Raw genomic sequence first — 19109 nt, 5'->3', positions numbered from 1 at the left:
TAATGCATCCAACCTGTAACTATGACAATAAAGCTGATGTGTTTGCAGATATGCTAATGGGGCACATTCTGTGCTGTCAAACAGTATTTAGTGAGAAACCAGTAAAGAAAAAAAAAAAATGAGGTAAAACCTAAAAAGAGGGTTTTTGGGGGAAAGAACATATATCCTTCATGGGTAGGGATGAGAGAAATCAGTAGGATGGTATGGGGTACAAGAGAACTTCAACTAAAACCCTTCATCTATCAGAGGTCCTGAGAAGTGAAAATGTAATGTTCTTTCTTATTATTTTCTTGATGACAACAAGAGGAACATTGAGAACACCAACTTACTTTGTTCTCTGATCTTCTGCATGACAAAGGCATTAATGGCGTTACAGCATTTAAACAAAAACAACAAAAAGAAAACAAATAAGACCTTGGTATGCTGAGCTTTAGTTGACATATCATTACACGAAGGGAGTCAAATTGTTTGGTTGGCTTGATCCATAATTGAGCAGAATATTTTTGAATTCAGATTTACCAGTGGCTCCAGAACGCCCAAAGTTAACCTTGGCAGTGGCATCCTAGAAATTATTTATCACCATGTCTACAGTTTGGAGTGGAGCAGCTTTCCCCCACTGCGAGCCTTTTCCTTCAGGCTTTAAGCTCTGAGGGTTTGTTTTCTGCTTCAGAGAGAGAAACAATAACTCCAGGAAAATAAACGCAGGAGAGATTGATGGATTTGTGTACTTCCTTGATCAACTCGAAACAAAGGCAGAAACTAAACATGAAGCTTCAGCTCCTTTCTCTGACAATGAGCTGCAGATCCCTGACTTCCGTTAGTCCCCTGCACGTGAACCATTTCCCAAGGGGTGCCTTTTAGAGAGTTCCATGTAACACTGAATTTCAGTGGCAGGTTAAAAGCTAAGATGAGCAAAGTGTATGGGCTACGCTCCAGGACGTTGCCAGATGCTTGTGAGAAATGACCTCATGCAGCATTAATCATCCAAGGAGAGTGTTGCAAAGTCTGCCCAGACAGCTGGGTAGAGACGGAGAAGGAAGAGGAGGATGACGAGGACGTGGGAATGAAGCACTGACGTCAAACAAATAAATAAATAAATGAGACCTCATGTTGGACATGATTTCTGGATTTCTGCAACAGCCTCTCCGGTCTGAAAAAAAAGCAAGTTGGACTCTAATGCTAAAGCTTTCTCAGTCCAGGAGTTGATGCTATGCAGCTCAGCATGCGTCACTCCGAGAGAAGAAAAGGAGACAGTGAGGAGGCGGCAATGAGAGACCACAGCTCACATCAGGGACACTGCAAAGCACCTGCACATTTCATGACTCCACAGACCCTAATTTTTCATGGTCTGGGGATAGAACCAGGGCTTAAAATCCATGGATTTCAACTTATCTTTATGGAAGCATCCCAAAGACCCTGGACAGACAGTAGTTCATTCCTTCAACCTTTCTTTAATGTATTTAGCAGTTAAGAGAGGAATGGCTTGCACAGTTAAAAGAAGAGACAGAACTCTAATAGATAAAAGATCAATTGGCGCTCCATACAAAGGGAAAACAAGAACAGGCCCAATAATAATAACAGCAGAAATGATACTGAAATATTTGAGATGCTCATAGAACTTCTCAAATTAAGTACTGCAATTTGCTTATTTAATATAGCTATAACATAATGACTACAATCAATACATATATCCTACAGTATTTTCCAGAAAAAGATTTAATTCAACAATAATGTTAATAGTTATTAAATATACTTAAAACTTGCATTTCCACTGGCTGTGCTCAGTAGCCTCGAAGATAGGCTGACCTAAGCAACAAGCCCACAACAACCAATGAGTCCTTATGTAAACAACTGTGACTTTAGAAAAGGTATTCAGACAAATCTGGAGGAAGGAGACAGGGAATTGAGTTAGTCAGCAAAGCAGAGACGAATCAACCAACTGACTGGGGCTGTGATTAGCTTTGAATGACTTCCTAAACTAAACTTATAAACCTTTGGAACTTTACCCATTTCTAGACGAAGCCTGCAATCCACCAAATGATGAGAACAATGCACGGGCTGCCAAATTAAGAAGAGGTTTCCTTTGCTACAAAGAGAATTTCTTCACTCTACCCCTTTCTCTATCGAAAATTGAAGATCCACTTCCCCTCCACCTCTTTCTTTTCCCTACAGCACTGCCATTACTTTGCCCTACCTATTCTTCTTAATTTTGGCTCCACACATTTGGAGAAGCAAACTTTCCACATAAAAGAAAGGGAAAAAGCTAAAGCTCTGTACGTTATAAAATGTACTGTGTTCTCACAGCACTATTCTCCCACGCATCCCCATACAACCATTAAATGAGGCTCAAATGACAAAGTCTGCTGTTGTAATTCATTCTATGCAAGCAAATTGAAGACAGTCTTCTGCTCTGCCAAACAGCTTTATATTCTCAGAATCCAGGGTCCCCCAGATCTGAGAGTAAGATGGGAAAGGGTGAGGCTGGTGAGCTCTGTGCCCTGCCACATGCATTAAGAATGACTTTACTGCTCATTTATATCACATGAGATCACTTAGCCCAGACTGTGGTGTTTCCCGTCCCGCTGGAAAATATTCACCATCATCTGATTTGATTTAACCAAACAGAATTTTGTTTCGTTAAATATATTTCCCTGCAAGCAAGTGTGAAACCTTGTCTAGAAACTTAGTTTTTCAGAGCAAGAACTGCATCTGCTTGAGGTTTGAGGTGGTTAAAGCCATGCAGAACCAAAGCAGATTGTGACCAACATGGTGGCTGATCAACGGGACCTTGTGTCCATTGTGCACCACCTCTTGTGTGCTTTCTCATCATCTACCTATGGCAAGGAGCACAGAAAGAGCAATTGCAAGCAAGTTGGGTTTTAAAAGGCAAAACCCAGCTGTCCCCTGAATAACTTTGGGCATAGCTGATGCAGATGGCAGAAGGGCAGTGTTGAAGTGAGGTGTTCTCTGCTCAGGAGACTGGTTCTGTATCTCTTGTTTCACCCCCTCCTCCCCCTCCTCTTCTCATCCACGAGCAACACAAAGGGCACAGAGATGACTAAGGTTAGTAATGACTTCTGTTGTTGATTTTAAGCAAACTTGAAAACATTTTCCTTCAGCTTGCACGCAAAAAGGCATTAGAGGTATGTTGCCCTGGAAACAAAGCTATTCCCTGGAATTGGTCTTAACTATTTGGAATGAGTGTTTCCTTCCTATTAATGGAGTCACATTGAATTTAAAGAAAAACACTAGTTCCTCTGAGAATTACAGCATATGATTCTGAATGTGTCAGTGCAGAGGTTAGGTTTGCTGGAGAAAGCTCTTTGTTACATTAAAGATGGCTTCCATACTCTTTGTGCAGACATTAATGACCTTGCAAGAAAATCCACTTTTTCAACTCTTTAACGCCTGATTTACTTTTGTGCAGTCACAGTTGCTTTCATCTATTCAACATCAGGGGGTTGCACAGTGTATGTAAATGCATCCCTCGTATCCCAGTCAAGCTTTCCTACCTTGCCAAAGACAAGATCTTCCATCCCATCACCAGGCAAGGAGAAGAAGTCAGACTCGCTGCCAGACTCTCTTTTAAGGACACCCTGTGATGAGGCACAGACGCTGCTCAGCCCATCCTCCAAGAAGTTCTCACACTCTGTTGGAGCAAAGCAGAAAGAATTATGGTCTGATGCCTTCTGTAGCATTCAAACCTCCAGCTTGTATACACTCAGTCAATTCGAGAGCAGCACAGCTTTCAAAATGGAGTTCACCTCTTAAAAACAGAACAAAATTTTAACTAATTTATTCAAGAGTTAAATACTCTTTTTTTTTTTTGAAGGCTAGAAATGCACCATTGAAGTACAGTGCACAAACAACACTGCATTAAACAGACACGCGCATATAAATAAACTGATACACTTCATGCCAGGTACCTCACACTGAGCACATCAGGATATTGTTTTTCCTATTGACTGTAGCGACTGCCATATTAGATTAATATTCAATAAATACCTAAGTCAACAATATTAACTTTCTCAATTAAAAACAATTAATCTCCTATAACATTTAAATGCCAAGGTGCTTTTGAAATGCTCATCAGTCCGTCGGTTGATTGCTTCTTCTATATTTCCCACTGGAAAAGCAACAGTAAGAATTCTATGACAAGTTTCACTTGTTAAAGATCCAAAAATTGGGCACTTATTTCAATTTCACAAGCTTTCGTAGCTGCTGACATTTAAACCTAAGCATATTGCATCTCTCCCTTCCATTTCAAATACTTCCAGCTGCTTGTAGCAGGGCGACGAGCAGCACAGAAACGCACCCCAGCCATTGAGAAAGCCCATTCCTTCCAAAAACCTTAAGGGCTATGTGCCTGTATCCATAATGCCTATATATCATTTCACTTTTTTTCAGCCTACAGGCAGAGGTATTAATGACAATTTTGGCATGAACTGAACATTCTTTTCTTCCAGCTAAGAATACTTGCTGATTATTAGTATTTAAGAGGAAAAAAAGAAGTGTTATATTTCGACCTACTATACCTAAACAAGATGCCTCCAATACACGTTTAGCTTCCTTCAAAGGAGCCAGGGCAATAAAGCATTTGTTTGCTCTTAAATTATAACTGATGAACTCCATCCTTGGCTGTGGCAGGCTCATACATCGACACAGGGAATACAGGTTTGGGTTGGGTAGCTTGAAGCCATTTTTTTTCCCCTTCCCTGTGGAAGGGATGGAGGCAAAGGTGCTGCCCCAGGGCCCTGGGGATGGTGAAGCTGGCTGGAAACCCCATCACCTCCCTCCTAAGGAGTTTCCATGCCGGGGAGAACTGGAAAAGCACTTGTTGGAGAAGGTGCGAGTGTTCCCTCCTCAGCCTTTTCCCCACTCAGTAAACCTGGAAAATCTGAACTGCTTTTCCGTAATTGAGGGGGATAAGGGAGAGGGGAGAGAAAGGAAAAAAATAAAATAAGGGAAAAGCAAAGTTGAAATGGAGCGGCTGTAAGGGAGCGGGCCAGGATGTGGCCGGCCGGCCAGCTGGCAGCTGGCAGAGCTTGTCCAAGCCCAGACTGAAAAACAAAGGGGCTCGAGCCACGTTCCAGTGGAAAATGAGCAGGGACAGTCCAGATGCACCAACGAACGGATACCTCGCCCAGCTGATAAATCACAGCGGCAGCGAGAGGCCCAACAGGAGCCAGCGAGTGACAGAGAGGGGTGGAAGAGGGCTGTAAAGTCAGGGAGGAGCAGAGACAAGTGGCGGAACCCTACATCTCCCCTCATCTGTGCTGAGGTGTTCATCTCTGAGTCCTGATTCTCATCTCCCCTTGGTTGTTTCAGGCTGTGATTTTTTCCCCCCTTTTCTCAGTTTGTTGATTTTTGCTTTGCAGTTTTGAACCATGCACACATTGCACAATGCTGACCTCTGTGTCTCTCAGTTGCTCCCACCCATGACCCTCCGAGCCCTGCTGACAGCGCTGTCACAGCATTGGGGCATGTGGTCCAGCTCTCAGCACACTGCATACACCTCATTTATTGTGTAACTGCACTTATCTGTTTGTCTGTAGAGCTGCAGGCAGTAAGGATACGATGGCAACAGACTTCTCCACATAATACAGAAGAAAAAAGTTACACAGTAAAAAGCCCTAGGATGAAAATTCCCAAACTCCTTTACATACATTTTCCAAAGCTTCATACCCTCCAACATGGGCCTGAGCCCTCTCATTCCATGCTGATAGCTAAATAGCTACGACACATCTTCAAAGCATGTACAGAAAACGAGAAGATACAATTCCTGAGGTTTTCCTCCAAGATTTGAGGACTGTCTCCTTAGAACTAATTACCTCGGGACTATTCAGCAGGTGAAAAAGTCATAATTCCCTTTCAAGTTGAATGCTTTCACATTAGTCATATTAGAAAGGTGTCAGGGCATGACTCTACCGTGGGACATGTGAGCAGACATTACATTATTTCTGGAATGCCAGCACCTGCAGAGCCTGAGCTCTTCCTGCTTCTGCAGTCAGACAAGAGAGCACATTTCCCTCGTCATCTTCAAACTTGCCTCAATGTGCTATAGATATGTACTACTGTAATTATTATGTCTATAGATATAGCTGATTGTGTACAGTGCAAATTTCAATAGCATAATATTGTATTAGGTAGTAAGTATATAACTAATATTGACCCATGTGTCTGCATGATTATAAATACAGCAAATCAAATGAGCACACATAATTTTGCAGCCAAACGGAGCACAAAAAGTCCAAAGCAGAAAAGCATCATGCCTAGACTCAGGGGATGCAGGGAAATAATCAGTAAAGAAGCAGTGTGATGATACTGCAGGTTCTCTTGTAAAATGCTTTCAAAATAGCTATTCAGTGATCACGACTATCCTAACCTATAAGTCACTGGATTATTAATTATTATTATTTTAAATGGGGAAGGATGAAGGAGGAAGGAAAAAGGAGGAAAGGCTTATTTCACTTCAGCGGGAGCTAGGACTTCTAGCTAGAATAAGCCTTTCAGGTCAGTCACCCAAAATGTCACTTCCGAGCCCATACTCTGAAAAGATGGGGTTTAAATTTCAATTCAAAAGTGATTCAATTCCCATTTTTCTTTCAAGTATTTCAGATACATTGAAGGGGATTCAGGTGAGATTTCTTCTCGTAATGACAGTAAAACAAATACTCAATGAAAAGGCCAAGCAAAGCCTCCATTCAAAGCTCTGATAAATTACTGTATTTGTTTTGAACACGCATGATTCAATGAAAGGAAATGCTTTTTTTTTTTTTTTCTTCCCTATCTTGGACATGAATCCCTCTTTGAAACTTGCCAGACAAGATTTTCTGTCCCTGTGGAAGACAGAGAGCACCCGCCAGCATGCAGGACTGGTGGGCAGGGTGTGGGAACGATGGCTCTGACCTGCCTTTCTGCTTCCTGAAGTCTGGAAATCATGGGAACTTTTAGGAAAAAAATAAACAAACAAGCAAAAAACCAACCAAACAAAATAAAAAACAACCCCATGAAGCTGCTGATCTTCATCTGAATATGGATTAAGAGAATTAAAAACTCTGCTTTTTTTTTTTTTTTTCCTTTTATTCTGTTATCATTTTGGCTAGAAAACATGTCTGTTCCCTCCATCATGTCTGAAATCTGATAGAAAACTGAAATACTGAAACATTTCAAGTGCACAGTTAAGAAGGTGACACACCACTCAGCTCACTGCAAGTGCTGCAACTCTGTACTAAGAATGACTCACGATAGATTCGTTACACATTTTCTTTAGCTTATGTATTTTTTCCCATTGAGGTTAGGATGACAATAAAAAAGAAAAGAAGGAATGAAAAGAGAAGGAAGGCAGTGAGGAGAACAAAAGGGATGCTCTTCTGTATGCGTGCTGGCCAAGAACCCATAGCTTACCTGGAGACTCTCCTGTCCGCTTGCGCTCCAGCAGCGAAGAGTCCGGACATGGCTCCAGTGAGCACCAGCTTTCACGGTTTATCTGAAAGAAAAGGCAACAGCAAATTAAAAATTAAAAACAAAAAAAAAGCTGCTTTTGCTATCATCTCCATAAGCTTCTTCTGCAACTTAATTCTGCATCGACCAGTGGATAAATACTTATGGCTTAATTCCATAATAACAATAAAAATCTCAGAAGTAATTTGCCATTATTTTCTTTCGCCTCGCTAAACAAATCACTACAATATGCCAAAAACTGTGTTTCTCTGTGGAAAGTATGATGGAGAAGTGGCTCCCACTCAAGGCAGGAGTTCAGAGAAAGGATGAGCCAGAGTTTAAGCTACTAGTGGAGAACTCATGAAACCTGGCTTCAGTTCTCACTTCCATTTGTAGTGGGACCACAGGCAAGATACTCCTCTACTTTCTGTCTCAGTTCACTATCTTAAGAATAGTAATTTCTTACTACCCATACTGATCCAAGTGCAACTACCTTAAAGATGGCAGGGAGCTCTGATAATGTAGAAAGGAGGGCTACAGAAGCGTCCAAGTCATGGTGAGAACCAGAAGTACTTTGTACATCTCACTTCACATGTTTGCATTAACTGCAGCAATGACTGTGTTAGAAAATCCCATTTTAACACTGACACATCACATGGTTTATTTCAACATCAGCCTTATCATTTCACCCTGTTCCTCATCCTGTCCGTAACTTCCAGTCTTTCAGTAGTCATGACTGATCTGCGCTCAGCCTTCTTCCTGTTCTTTACTCTTCCTCACTTGGGTTCTTTAGTCCAACTTCTTGACCCCGAAGTCTGCTGGATTCTCCATGGCCCTTGGCTCACCCAACACACGTTTCTCACTGCTTTTGTCTATAACTGGTCTGGAAACCCCTTCACTCTCTTGTCTTCAGCAGTTTGGCTGTTCTTCGTAGATGAACGCGTTTTCCAAACACAAATCCCATTGAGACCAAACCCAGAAGTTGTTTCCCCTCCAGCCTGGCTGCTCCTCATTTGCTTCAACACGCAAGGTCTCACGTGTTCTAGCTAAATAGTTGCTGAAACAGATGACTTGTCTTACTTCACATGACAGATGTTTTCCTTACCCTCTCTTTGGCTTTCCTTTCTGTCCTCTCTGACAGACAGAGAATTTTTGCCTTTTTGCCTCTAAACTGTCACCAAATTTCCATAGTCATCCTGCCCCTCCTTGCCAGACTCTTATCCCTTATCCCAGGACACCTTGCTCTAAGAACCCACTTTCCTCCTCTTTGCATGACACAATGGGCACAGTATTGCTGTCCCAGCCTGGCCTGCACCCACTGCTCTGCAATGGAAAGTCTCCCTCTGGGCCTTCTGGTGAGCTCCCAACAAAGCCAGCACTCCCCCAAGACCTGTCAGCTGCTTTCTGCGCTACATATTTCTTCATCAGCTTTTGTCCCTGTCCATACTTCTGTGATGACAAAATGAGGTTGGATGAGCCTTTGACAGGTCATTTAGTCCCTTTCTCCTGTTCCAAGTCAGGTTTGGCTACCATCTGAGAGGCCTTCATGCAACATGCCTGTAAAATCCTCCAGCAGAGAGGATGCCTTGACCTTTCCAGCTAGCAGCTCATGCTCAGGAAGGTCTGAGAGGGTAAAAATGAATTCCCCAGGAGAGCCAAAGGCCTCATGCTCTACCAGAGTGAGGCCTCAAAGTGAGTCAATGCACAGCCCTGGGCATCCCTCCCTGCTTCTAGGCACTCCACAGACTGGTTTTCTTTCCATTAATTGCTCTCTGACTCTGCTCATTGAATCCTCATATACATTAATATAAGAACCCGTCAGACTCTCCTATGCATACGTATCTAAAGTCCTTTCCTGCACCTCTGCTCAAACACATGCATTTGCACATACATGCATACCCATCTTCTGTCCTTTCTGCTGCCCCACACCATATGCACACACACACACAGGCTTCAGTACATCACCTTCACCAGCATAGTCACAGATACATTAACAAAGGGTACAGAGTGACAGAGGAAATGCAGAGGCAGTTTGAAGCTCAAGAAAAGGTTCTTTAAAGTAAATAATAAAGATTTCTTATTTTCCGTAGTGACAAAGATGCTTTGCTTTAACTGTTGCATGGCCAGTGGGTCACCTTTCTGATTCTCTCAATGGAAATTCACAAGGCTCAGGGGTATTTAACCTCAGCAATTAAACTTCACCACAGACTTTATACATATTTGTCAGTCTTAGAAGAGCTGTAAAGTCAATAAGCATCAGATTAATATTCTTTTCTCTCGAGCCAAAGCACAGCCTACTTTGGGGCACATATATTTAATTAAAGGCAAAACTAGACATTGAGTCTGAACACACATGGGAGGATAAATGCAAATTTGCTCAAGTCCACACCAATGAAGGAATGATTCGTCTCGATATAAGAGATAATTCTGCCTCCTTCTGAATGGTTTGCACGCTACTCTTTCCTGAACACACTGAGTTTCATTCTTCTTTCTCTTAAACCAATGCAGCTCCATCAAATTAATGGAAACGACTCTTGGTTTATATTAACATGCACTACTGGAAAATGATAATGAAGCACCCTATTCAATAATTATGGGAAAGCAAGCAAAGAATTAGAAGATTCAAGACTGTTTATAACCAGTTGACTGTGATAGAACACATTAAATTAGGCTGAATTAATGTTATATTTTTTCCTTTAATAGAACCAGTTGAGTCATTCCCTGAAAATGCATTATAGACATTGGCATTTTTTCAAGAAAGATCTGAATATTTTTCCCATTACCCAGCCAGCTCCGTCCTTTGCCAAGTATTGAAAATGTCTGCTTTTTTATATTTTGTTCTCCTAGAAAAAGCACTAATGAGAAAGTAACACCGAAGTTTAAGATGCTCTTTCAAATGTACCTGATTACGCACAAAATGAAGCATTACAGAGTATTTATCTCAGCGGCCCTAATTCAGGAATAATAATAATCAGCACCAAAATACAAACAAAGGAAACCACTACTATACATAAGTGTTCCTTATGCCAAAAAGAGACCAGACAGGATTTGAGGGAGGTTTACTGCAGCTCTCAGGAAACTGGGTGGTCCACAGATACCGAAAACACAAAGCCCATCATACATTGCTGTACACTGAGAACTGCATTCCCTGCTCAACAGCTGAACTGAGGGTGCAGACAGCATGGGCTGCAGGGAAAAAGCCGTCATAAAAGCGCCTGATCACCAGGGCGGGGGGACGTACTAGTATGAAATAATCAGAAATGAGTTTGCTTTGGGATTCTGCAGACAGATGTACATCATACATAACTATTCCTCCCTTCTTCCCTTAGCCCTTGTACAAGCCAAGAGCAGCTTGACAACAGGACCTCAGGCTCATGGCCACAGAAGACAATAAAAAAACCCCTCGCTCTCCACCGTGCCCACACTGATTATAGCCCACTGCTGCTGGGCATCCCACATTGCTGTGGCAATGTGGAGCAGAGAGGATGCGGTGATCAGATGGCAGAAGGCAATATGAAACAGTCCCTGGGAACAGAGCTTCAATATGCAGCATTTGAAAGCATGCCAGGAGAGAACCAGCTATTTTTCCATGCCAAAGCCTGACTGTGTTTATCTGCAGCTCAGACGCTGAATGAATCATGGGAGCATGTCCCCAGGCACCAAAAAGTGAATCCCGGAGGATTTTCTGTGTGCCTGTGAAACACTAGCAGACTGAATGTCCAAAGAGGGCTTCAGGACAGCAGCTGGGGCTGCAGGCAGCAGACAGTTGTGCTGTTCATTCTGGGCACGCACGCCTGTATTTCCTGAATCTCAGAGACATTTTCCTGCAGACGTTTAATTTGAAACTCGACGTGACTTAGTACAGAAGCCTCTTTGCATAAGAAAAGGACAGCACTAGACAATCTGTGAGCCAAACAGGCCACGATGTTCTCCATCATGTGGGAGCGATTAGTGACCGCCAGCCCCTTTTCCCTCCGCTTCCTATTCTGCATCTCCCCCGGCTCTTCCTTCCTTTCCCCCGCACACCCATCTGTCCGGAGGAGTTCTCTAACCCTTTCCAGCCCTCTCAGAGTCTGCCCACTGAAACCAGAATCTGTTCCTCCTCCTCAGGTGACATTTCAAAGTTGCCTCTTCCCACTTCTGCTACACCGGCTTTTGGGGACCAGTAGTCATGCCCTTCACAGCCTCCTACAAGGGACTGTCCCCATATGAGAGCTTCACTTCCAAGGCAGACACTGAAGCTTCCCAAACGCGTCAGGCCTTCCTGTAACTCAGAAGATTTAGATGGGGTGATAACCATAGAAAAACCCTTTTCTTCCTCCCTCTGGTTTCATCTGAATTCTTCAGACAGCGTTTCCATTTCACAACAACAGGAACACACTGACCTCTCAGGAAATCGTCTCCTGCTTCAGAAGTTTGCACACTTGTCACCATCACCAGTTACCAGCATAAATCAGCACCAAACGTCTCTGAGCAGAAGGAACATGATTTTAACTTTCATTTCTGAGCAGATCTCTAGAGATTCGTCTTCCTTCCACATTGTTTTAACTTTGTCCTAATTTTGCAAGTTTCCATTCCTCTCTTTTTTTTCCAGCTTCCAATCAAGCATAAAGGAAAATATTTAATAGAGCAATTTGAGCTTGCTTGGTGTATCATTAAATACTTGTGCACTGTACTGAGCAGTAACAGACTAACTAAGAAAGATGGGAATAACCTACAGATGAATTAAAAAAGCAAAAATTAAGCTTAGCTTTAATTGCAATTAAAGGTAATTTGTTTCAAATCCACACTTTTCTCCAGGAACTTTGCTCCAAAGAATTTCTGTAGAATACTCTTTTCAATGTTTCCTCTAACAAACTTCTAACTTTACTTGTTGGTAACAGAATAATCTGGTTGTTGCCTTTTAATTCCTGAACTATGAATTAAAGTAAATTCATCCCCTTAAGAGAGAAACAACTAAAAACCCCAAACCCCACCTTTGAAGATGCTGCAAAACTCTCTAAAGAGCAATGTAAAGGATGGGGCACCTGGAAAAGGATCTCTACCTTCCTCCTTCAGCAGCCATTGATGCAAACAAATTGCACCTGCACAAAGCTTGAGAGCAAAAACTCTCAAGTGATGCTTTGATAATCACCTTTCCAGATAGCATTAAGACATACCAATTTACTCAGTATGTATATATATATATACCCAAAAAACTGAATATATATATATATATATATGTATAGTGTATTTTCTTGCCTTAGGCTTATTGGAAGGTTTTACAGAGTGGATGAAAGACAGAGAGACCATCTTTCAATGTATCTCGAAAAGGACAAAGTGACAACACTCGCAGTTCCACAAGGATTCCTATTACCTATTTATCAACTAATGTAGTCAATACACCACACCAAACCTTCTATCTTTACTGAATGCCAGCATTGGTACAACAGTTGCTCATGGAGGTTCAACATGTCCTTGCTCACAGCAACAAGCACACAGTGCTGAAAAGAACCACACTAAAGGAAGAGGCTCCTACAACCACAGGACATATTAAATGGCTGAATAAATTAGCACTTTGTGGTGTAAGAGCAATGCTGAATTCCTAGAGTGCACTTTTCTTCCTGGCAGTGTCCCAAATGGGGAAGTGAGCATCTTGCCCGAGAACATTTTCTGCCCTTGGCACTGGGGGATCTTCCACCAGTAGCAGAATTAGAGCCCTGTTAATAACAACCTTTAATTAAGCTTTGAGTATTAGAACAATGCCTTTACCTTAAAAAGAAACCAAACAACTCCTGACTAAAATGGGAGCAAAATTAACCTTAGGCACATAAATGTTTGTGTGAAAACCCTTCCGTTTCATTTAAGCTATCCTCACTGTTCTAATTCTACACAAGGCATGAACAAATAAAGTCCTCCACGTTGTCATAAATCCATCTCTTACTACTGAGCCTTCAGGAACAAAATCACTGTGGGTAGACACTGTTTTCAGGATTAAAGTTCAGATTTGCTTTAGGGCCACAAAGTTCAACGACAAAAGACAGTGCTTCCCCCAGCCCAACCACAAAGCAGGAAAGAACATGTTGCAGCTCAATTAGATCTGTTTTACCTGAAGAGCAGCTACATGAAAACTTATTTTTCCTTACTTAGGAAGAAGAATTGCACATCCTGCTTAGGAGTAACAGCCTGAGCATTCATCTACAGAGCTGCAACGTAGGCAGGATCAATGAACGAATGGGAAAAAAAATCACATACCCAGTTGTGATTGCTCACTCTCTCATTCTCAAAGCAAGCCTATTTCTTATTCTCTAACTGCAAAGGACAGCCTTGCCAGCCAGACTTAAACACTTCTCTAACTGCATGTACTTGCCAGGTGCCAGCTCTGGTGGTATCTGTATTCTGTCCCCAGACAGCTCTATTTGTGGTGGCAGGCATAGCATGGGATACAGCTGCCAACTCGCACACAGGCCCATTGAGACTTCCCATTTTGGGCCTAGGAATAACGCAATGCAAACTGCTGTACCTTTACCCTGCCTGGAGCTGGACACAATTATTCATTCAGCAAGCAGATATCCCACCTGACCCACACCTTCTTCATCTGCTACAGTGTGATCTCAGAAAGAAAGATGATGTCAAATTGTTATGCCATTTCTGCGTTAACTAGGGTTTCCTGTACAGCGGCAAACCACTGTGGTCAATAACCAGGAACATCATGTTTGCATTGCTGCAGCAGCAAAAAGAGCTACAGTAAAGATGAAATTCTAACCCCAACAAGAAGCTAAGACATGGATTTACCCACTGCCTCTTGTGTTCATGTGTGGGGAGGAAGAGGAACACATCTTAAAGCAAAAAATAACTATGTGCATCAGCCCTCAAAATTGCTGAGGTTTTTTTTTTGTAACTTTGCAAACCACTTTTTCAGGCACAATCTAAACACGGAAAATTTTAGCCCCAACACAGCAATCCTTCCACAAGGCACATGCATTGCAAAACAGTTGGTAGGATCTGAAATTCTTTTGCAACTGTATCAGGCTGGACAGGGCTCTGAGCACCTGATCAGCTGTAGGTGTCCCAGTTCATTACAGGTGCGTTGGCCCAAAAGGCCTCTAAGGGTTCCTTCCAACTCAAATGATTCTGCAGTTCTATGACAATACAATCTATAAACTTATAGCAGCCAAAATGACAGAAGACATTTTCTGCTCACAACTTGTTCCAGTTGCCTTCCTCACCAGCTGCTTTTCTTTCCTATGTCATGATTGAGCTCCTCATCTTAAAATGAAGAGAAGAACGTATTCACCTACCACCCAAGGAAAAGGCAGCTTGCACAAGCTGATCAGTAGGCCAAACTGAAATCTGCCAGCAGGTATCTTGTTATGGTTTCATTCCAATCAAATACTGTCAATGGAGACACTATTTGGTTTTGCTGTGAGGATATTTATCTGCTATTCAATGACTGACACTTAACAAAAGCCTACACACTGAAATACGGTGACCTAAACAACTATTTTAATTTAAAACAAAACCAACCAAAGAAAAAACTACCAAACCCCAAACAGCTCCCTCATTAAGGGTCTGATCCAGCTCCCATTAACGTCAAGAGATGATCTGCCACTGACGCAGTCTAATGCTGGCTTAGATCCCTGGATCGTCAACATTTAATTTAATCTATTGGTTATGCTATAGAAACCAGCTAAAACATAAGAATGACTAAATAACAAGATGAAGCTGCTTGTACTGTAGCTGTCACTGGCACCCCCTATTTTAAACATTTGCACTATTTACAGCCAGCGTTCAGAGCAGCAACGCATGCACACATGCACACATGTATGGACACTGAGTCATCTGCAGGAACAGACATCATAACCCACAGTTTTGAAACTCAATTAGGAAAATACTAGTGGGAACTAACAAGAGCCATACTTTGTTATAAAACCTAAGCTTTGCTGAACAAAAACTAATTTAGGGAACTAATGACATCAGAAATTCTGAAGTCAGATTAATTGCAGTGAATTACATTTCAACCAAAGCATCCAGATATTCTTCATGAAGAAAAAGACTGTCGCTTTTATATTTGCAACCAAGGTTGTCAGGGGTACCCCTTTTCCCAGCCTCACTAAGCAGTGATTTGACACAAGTAGTGCGCTCATAGCACGTCTACAGCTCTTAATGACTCATAAGGTTTATCTAGAGATTGAATCCCACAGGATTCGAACATTAAGATAAAGGTTCAAACATTACTCAACAAGATCAAGTTGGTACAGAAAGCAAGTTGTAGCTATTTCTGCTTGGTGCCACAGAAAAAAAACAACCCACCAAAGGATCCATTCAATTAAAATTAAAAATACCAAACAGCTTTCATTCCTAAACAGTGCTAATTAACATAAGAAGCGTTAGGTCCATTCTAATGCACGTGAATTAGAGCACTGAAAATGAGAATATTTATCTCTTCAGTCCTCAGACCAGCCCTGAAAATGGGCATGAAGTAAAACCCATGAAAAACAAGCCCCACGGTGGTACAGAGGTACAGAAACCCATTGCCTCTGCTAAGGAAAGGAAAGAGAAAGGGCAAAAAGAAAGGCTCGTTCAGGAGTCAAGATATCTGAGGCAAGCTGTGTTTTGCAGTCCCTCTGGCTGCTTTCCGATTTCCATCCACTTTGCCAGGAAACTGCTGAAGCTCCAAAAAGCTGTTAGGGAGAGGACATTCCCAGACTGCCACTGTGCCATTTGGTGGAGCACTTGCTAATTTTAGATTAGCGAAGGAACGCTGGGACAATTAGCCAAGAGCTGCTCCCGGCTCTTGCTCTGACCAACAAAATTCACACCCAAACAATAAGAACACCACCTTTCAAATATAAACAACAAAAAAAAGAGACGAGGATCCGCTGTGCCTTTTGAAGCAGCATATATCTCTGGGGAAAGGGAGGGGAAGAGGGCACATTTCAGTCCAAAAATGAACACTGGAAATGAAAATCCTTGACTGAACGGGGCAGAAAAACCACCTGTGACTTGTGAGGTTTGCAAAAGACAACGGGAGTGTTTACGGGGCAGAGAAGACTGGGGTGTGGGGAAGATGGCCAGAATGGTTCTCTGGAAGTGTAGTTGCAAGCTGGAGTGGATAATCCCGAGATAACAGCAAACAACTTCATGCCAAGCATCACTACTGCAACCCATCCACATGCTGAAGGACGCAATTTCCTCCACCTGAACCCCCAACCTGCAACACCCGAGAGGAGGAAGGAGAAGGATAAACGACGTAAACAACCACCATACCTTTAACAACACCACATCTACAGTCCTGTCCACCTTGGAGATGTCGCACAGGCTGTATCGCCTCTTATGCCGTTCGTACATTGTGTCCAAAGGGTTGCAAGCAGAGGCAAGGTGTGGGGAGCAGAGCCCACCATGAACCCCAGAGTGCCTGCAGTGCTCCCAGCCACACACAGGCGTGCTCAGAGAAGTCCCCGCCGCTCCGAGCCTCTCAACAGGAAAAAGAAAATCCCAGAGCTGCGACCGGTTGATAAAAGTCTTCTTGGAACAGATTTGCTTATACAAACACAGGAACTTATAGAAAACAGAAGGTATATCGAGAGAGCTTTATACATATGGCTATTACTTCTTTAGTAGCTGCTAAGAATGGTATCAGCCTTCCTGTTATATGAATAATAAAAAGTTTTCCAGACAACTTTGATATCCGAAAAGCATCAGAATGAAAATTCTGATAGAGAACAAAAGCCAGACGGATGCGATAGGAACCGTGATGCTCCAAGGGGGAAAAGCAGGAGGGTAGGCTGAGCCACGACGCGTCTGATTCAGAAGGAAAGGAAAAAATAAAGAGGAAAAAAAAAAAAAAAAAAAAAGCAGTTGATCGCTGTATCCAAAGTAAATGCTGTCACCAACGTGAGTTTTCTTTCAGATGTGAAAGAAACGATGACACACACAAAAAAAGGTGCTTTCTTCCTTTTAGAGTCGGTCCGCCGTTCAGCAGCAGGCAGGAGGGCTCGGTTTTGCTTTAAGTTTAAATTTCTAATGACAGCACAGGGCAAGAGGAAAGAAAATAATGAAATAAAGCCACTCCCCTCCTGGCCTGGGCTGGGACGGCCCTACTTGCCTTTTTAGTACTGCACCACCAGCGTTCTCAGCTTTGAAAACGTCTTTGCAGTTGTGGGAGCATGATTCATCTCCTCAGAAAGAAAAAAAAACCAAAAACGAAACAAAAAAAAAGGGATGGGAGTGGAGGAAGAAAAAGCAGCAGCTTTCCATCGGCAGCGCCTTCCACCTCCTGCTTCAAGGCTCTCAGCCCGTTTGCTGGGTGCAAAGATGGAGAAGGGAAGGGAAGCGTTTTAGGAGAGGCAAGGAGAGGCAAGGAGAGGGAGGATGGCTGCATTTCCCTCTGCCCTGGGGCCTGGTGGATGACAGACAGACAGACAGCTTCAAGCTCAGCGCTTCCCCAAAACAGGGGTGGAAACTTATGAGTCAATCAGTGCACCTCGCTCCCACCCCCCCAGAAAAAAGAAGGATTTCAGTAACTCGTGCTCAGGAAAATAGAAGTTTCTCTCATTTATTCTAACTGAGAAGCAGAGCTTTTTTTCTTTGAGAGAAAAAAAAAAAGGGCAAACACAGGGTTTCTCAGTTTTTCTAATGCTGGGCTAGGCAGCAAGGCTCTCCCCTCTCAATAGCTCATTCACATCAGCTGGGCCCTGCATGCATGCTGCCACATGGTTTCCTGTTTTCAAACTGCCCCCTCACAGCCCCCTCCGCTTTCCACCCCACCCTGACCTCACCAAGGAGAAAATGTTTCCATCCATCCCTGGCTTTAGACATTCTCTCATTCACTGATTCAAAAGGGAACAAGGGGGGTGGGGGGGGGGGGAGGTTTAAAAAAATAAAAAATAAAGAAAAAGAGGAAAAAGGGGAAGGGGGTTCTGGGGTTGGATCTGAGTGCAGGAGTTTCTGCTGAGCAAACTTGCTGCTTGGTTTGGGTCGGAAGCTGGAAACGGAGGGATTGTTAAACTTACGATGCAAAGCAGCAGATGCAGATGTTGGAACCAGTGCTATGAAACCAGCATTTAAATTGCAGATCTCAAAAAGCCATCCTAACCAACAGCTGGTGGACGGTCTCAAAGCAGATCAGAATGAGTCTGCAGCACATGAATGCAAGAAAACTCTTCCAAAGGAGGCCTAAATCCAAAGGTCCCACCATGCTGGAGCTCCTCACTTTCTTAGTGCTATCTGCCCTTCTGCCCATCCAAACTGAAACCTGCCCATGAGTTACACAGGAACTGACTCACATACACACAACTCTTGGGTAAAATAATGAAAAACATGAATTCGCAGAAATGGTAGGCATTATTTTGGGCAATGCTGAGTGTGACATCCCCAATCTGTACAGTCAGATCATGCAAAAGCCTAATTACCCTCTGGATCCAGCAGGAAATGACACTGGATGATCATGATGCCCCAGCATAGGGCCATCATTACCTCACTGCTCCGTGGTGCAGTGACCAGGCCCAGCGCAGGGCATAGTGTGTAAGGAAGCCCTCCATGCTGAAGCAGCATGGGGACACAGCACGTCACCTCCTCCCAGCACATGGCTCTTACCTACTCACTGCGTGGCATCCCACCCCGCTCTCACAAGGCTGCAGGCTGGCTCTCGCAACCCAAAGCTTCACCTCCCAGCCCACAGCAAA

General features: G+C 43.0%; 1 protein-coding gene across 5 annotated transcripts in view; it reads right to left on the bottom strand.

Moving 5' to 3' along the window:
- The window catches only part of AKAP13 (A-kinase anchoring protein 13), a 188498-nt gene that overhangs the window by 51154 nt on the left and 118235 nt on the right, over window positions 1–19109 (bottom strand). For 3 of the 5 annotated variants that reach the window (XM_072345260.1, XM_072345262.1, XM_072345263.1), the window contains exons 10-11: window positions 7408–7489; window positions 3513–3649 (exon numbers count right to left, since the gene is read on the bottom strand). In XM_072345260.1, the coding sequence (XP_072201361.1) occupies window positions 3513–3649; window positions 7408–7489 (219 nt within the window). Of the gene's footprint in view, window positions 1–3512; window positions 3650–7407; window positions 7490–16692; window positions 17539–19109 lie in introns of those variants that run through there. The other 2 variants (XM_072345265.1, XM_072345264.1) reach the window with 2 other exon arrangements.

This window comes from Excalfactoria chinensis, chromosome 10 (assembly GCF_039878825.1).
Source record: "Excalfactoria chinensis isolate bCotChi1 chromosome 10, bCotChi1.hap2, whole genome shotgun sequence".
Taxonomy (NCBI): domain Eukaryota; kingdom Metazoa; phylum Chordata; class Aves; order Galliformes; family Phasianidae; genus Excalfactoria; species Excalfactoria chinensis.
Note: the sequence above shows the minus strand (reverse complement) of the source record. Positions and strands in the feature narration are given on the sequence as shown.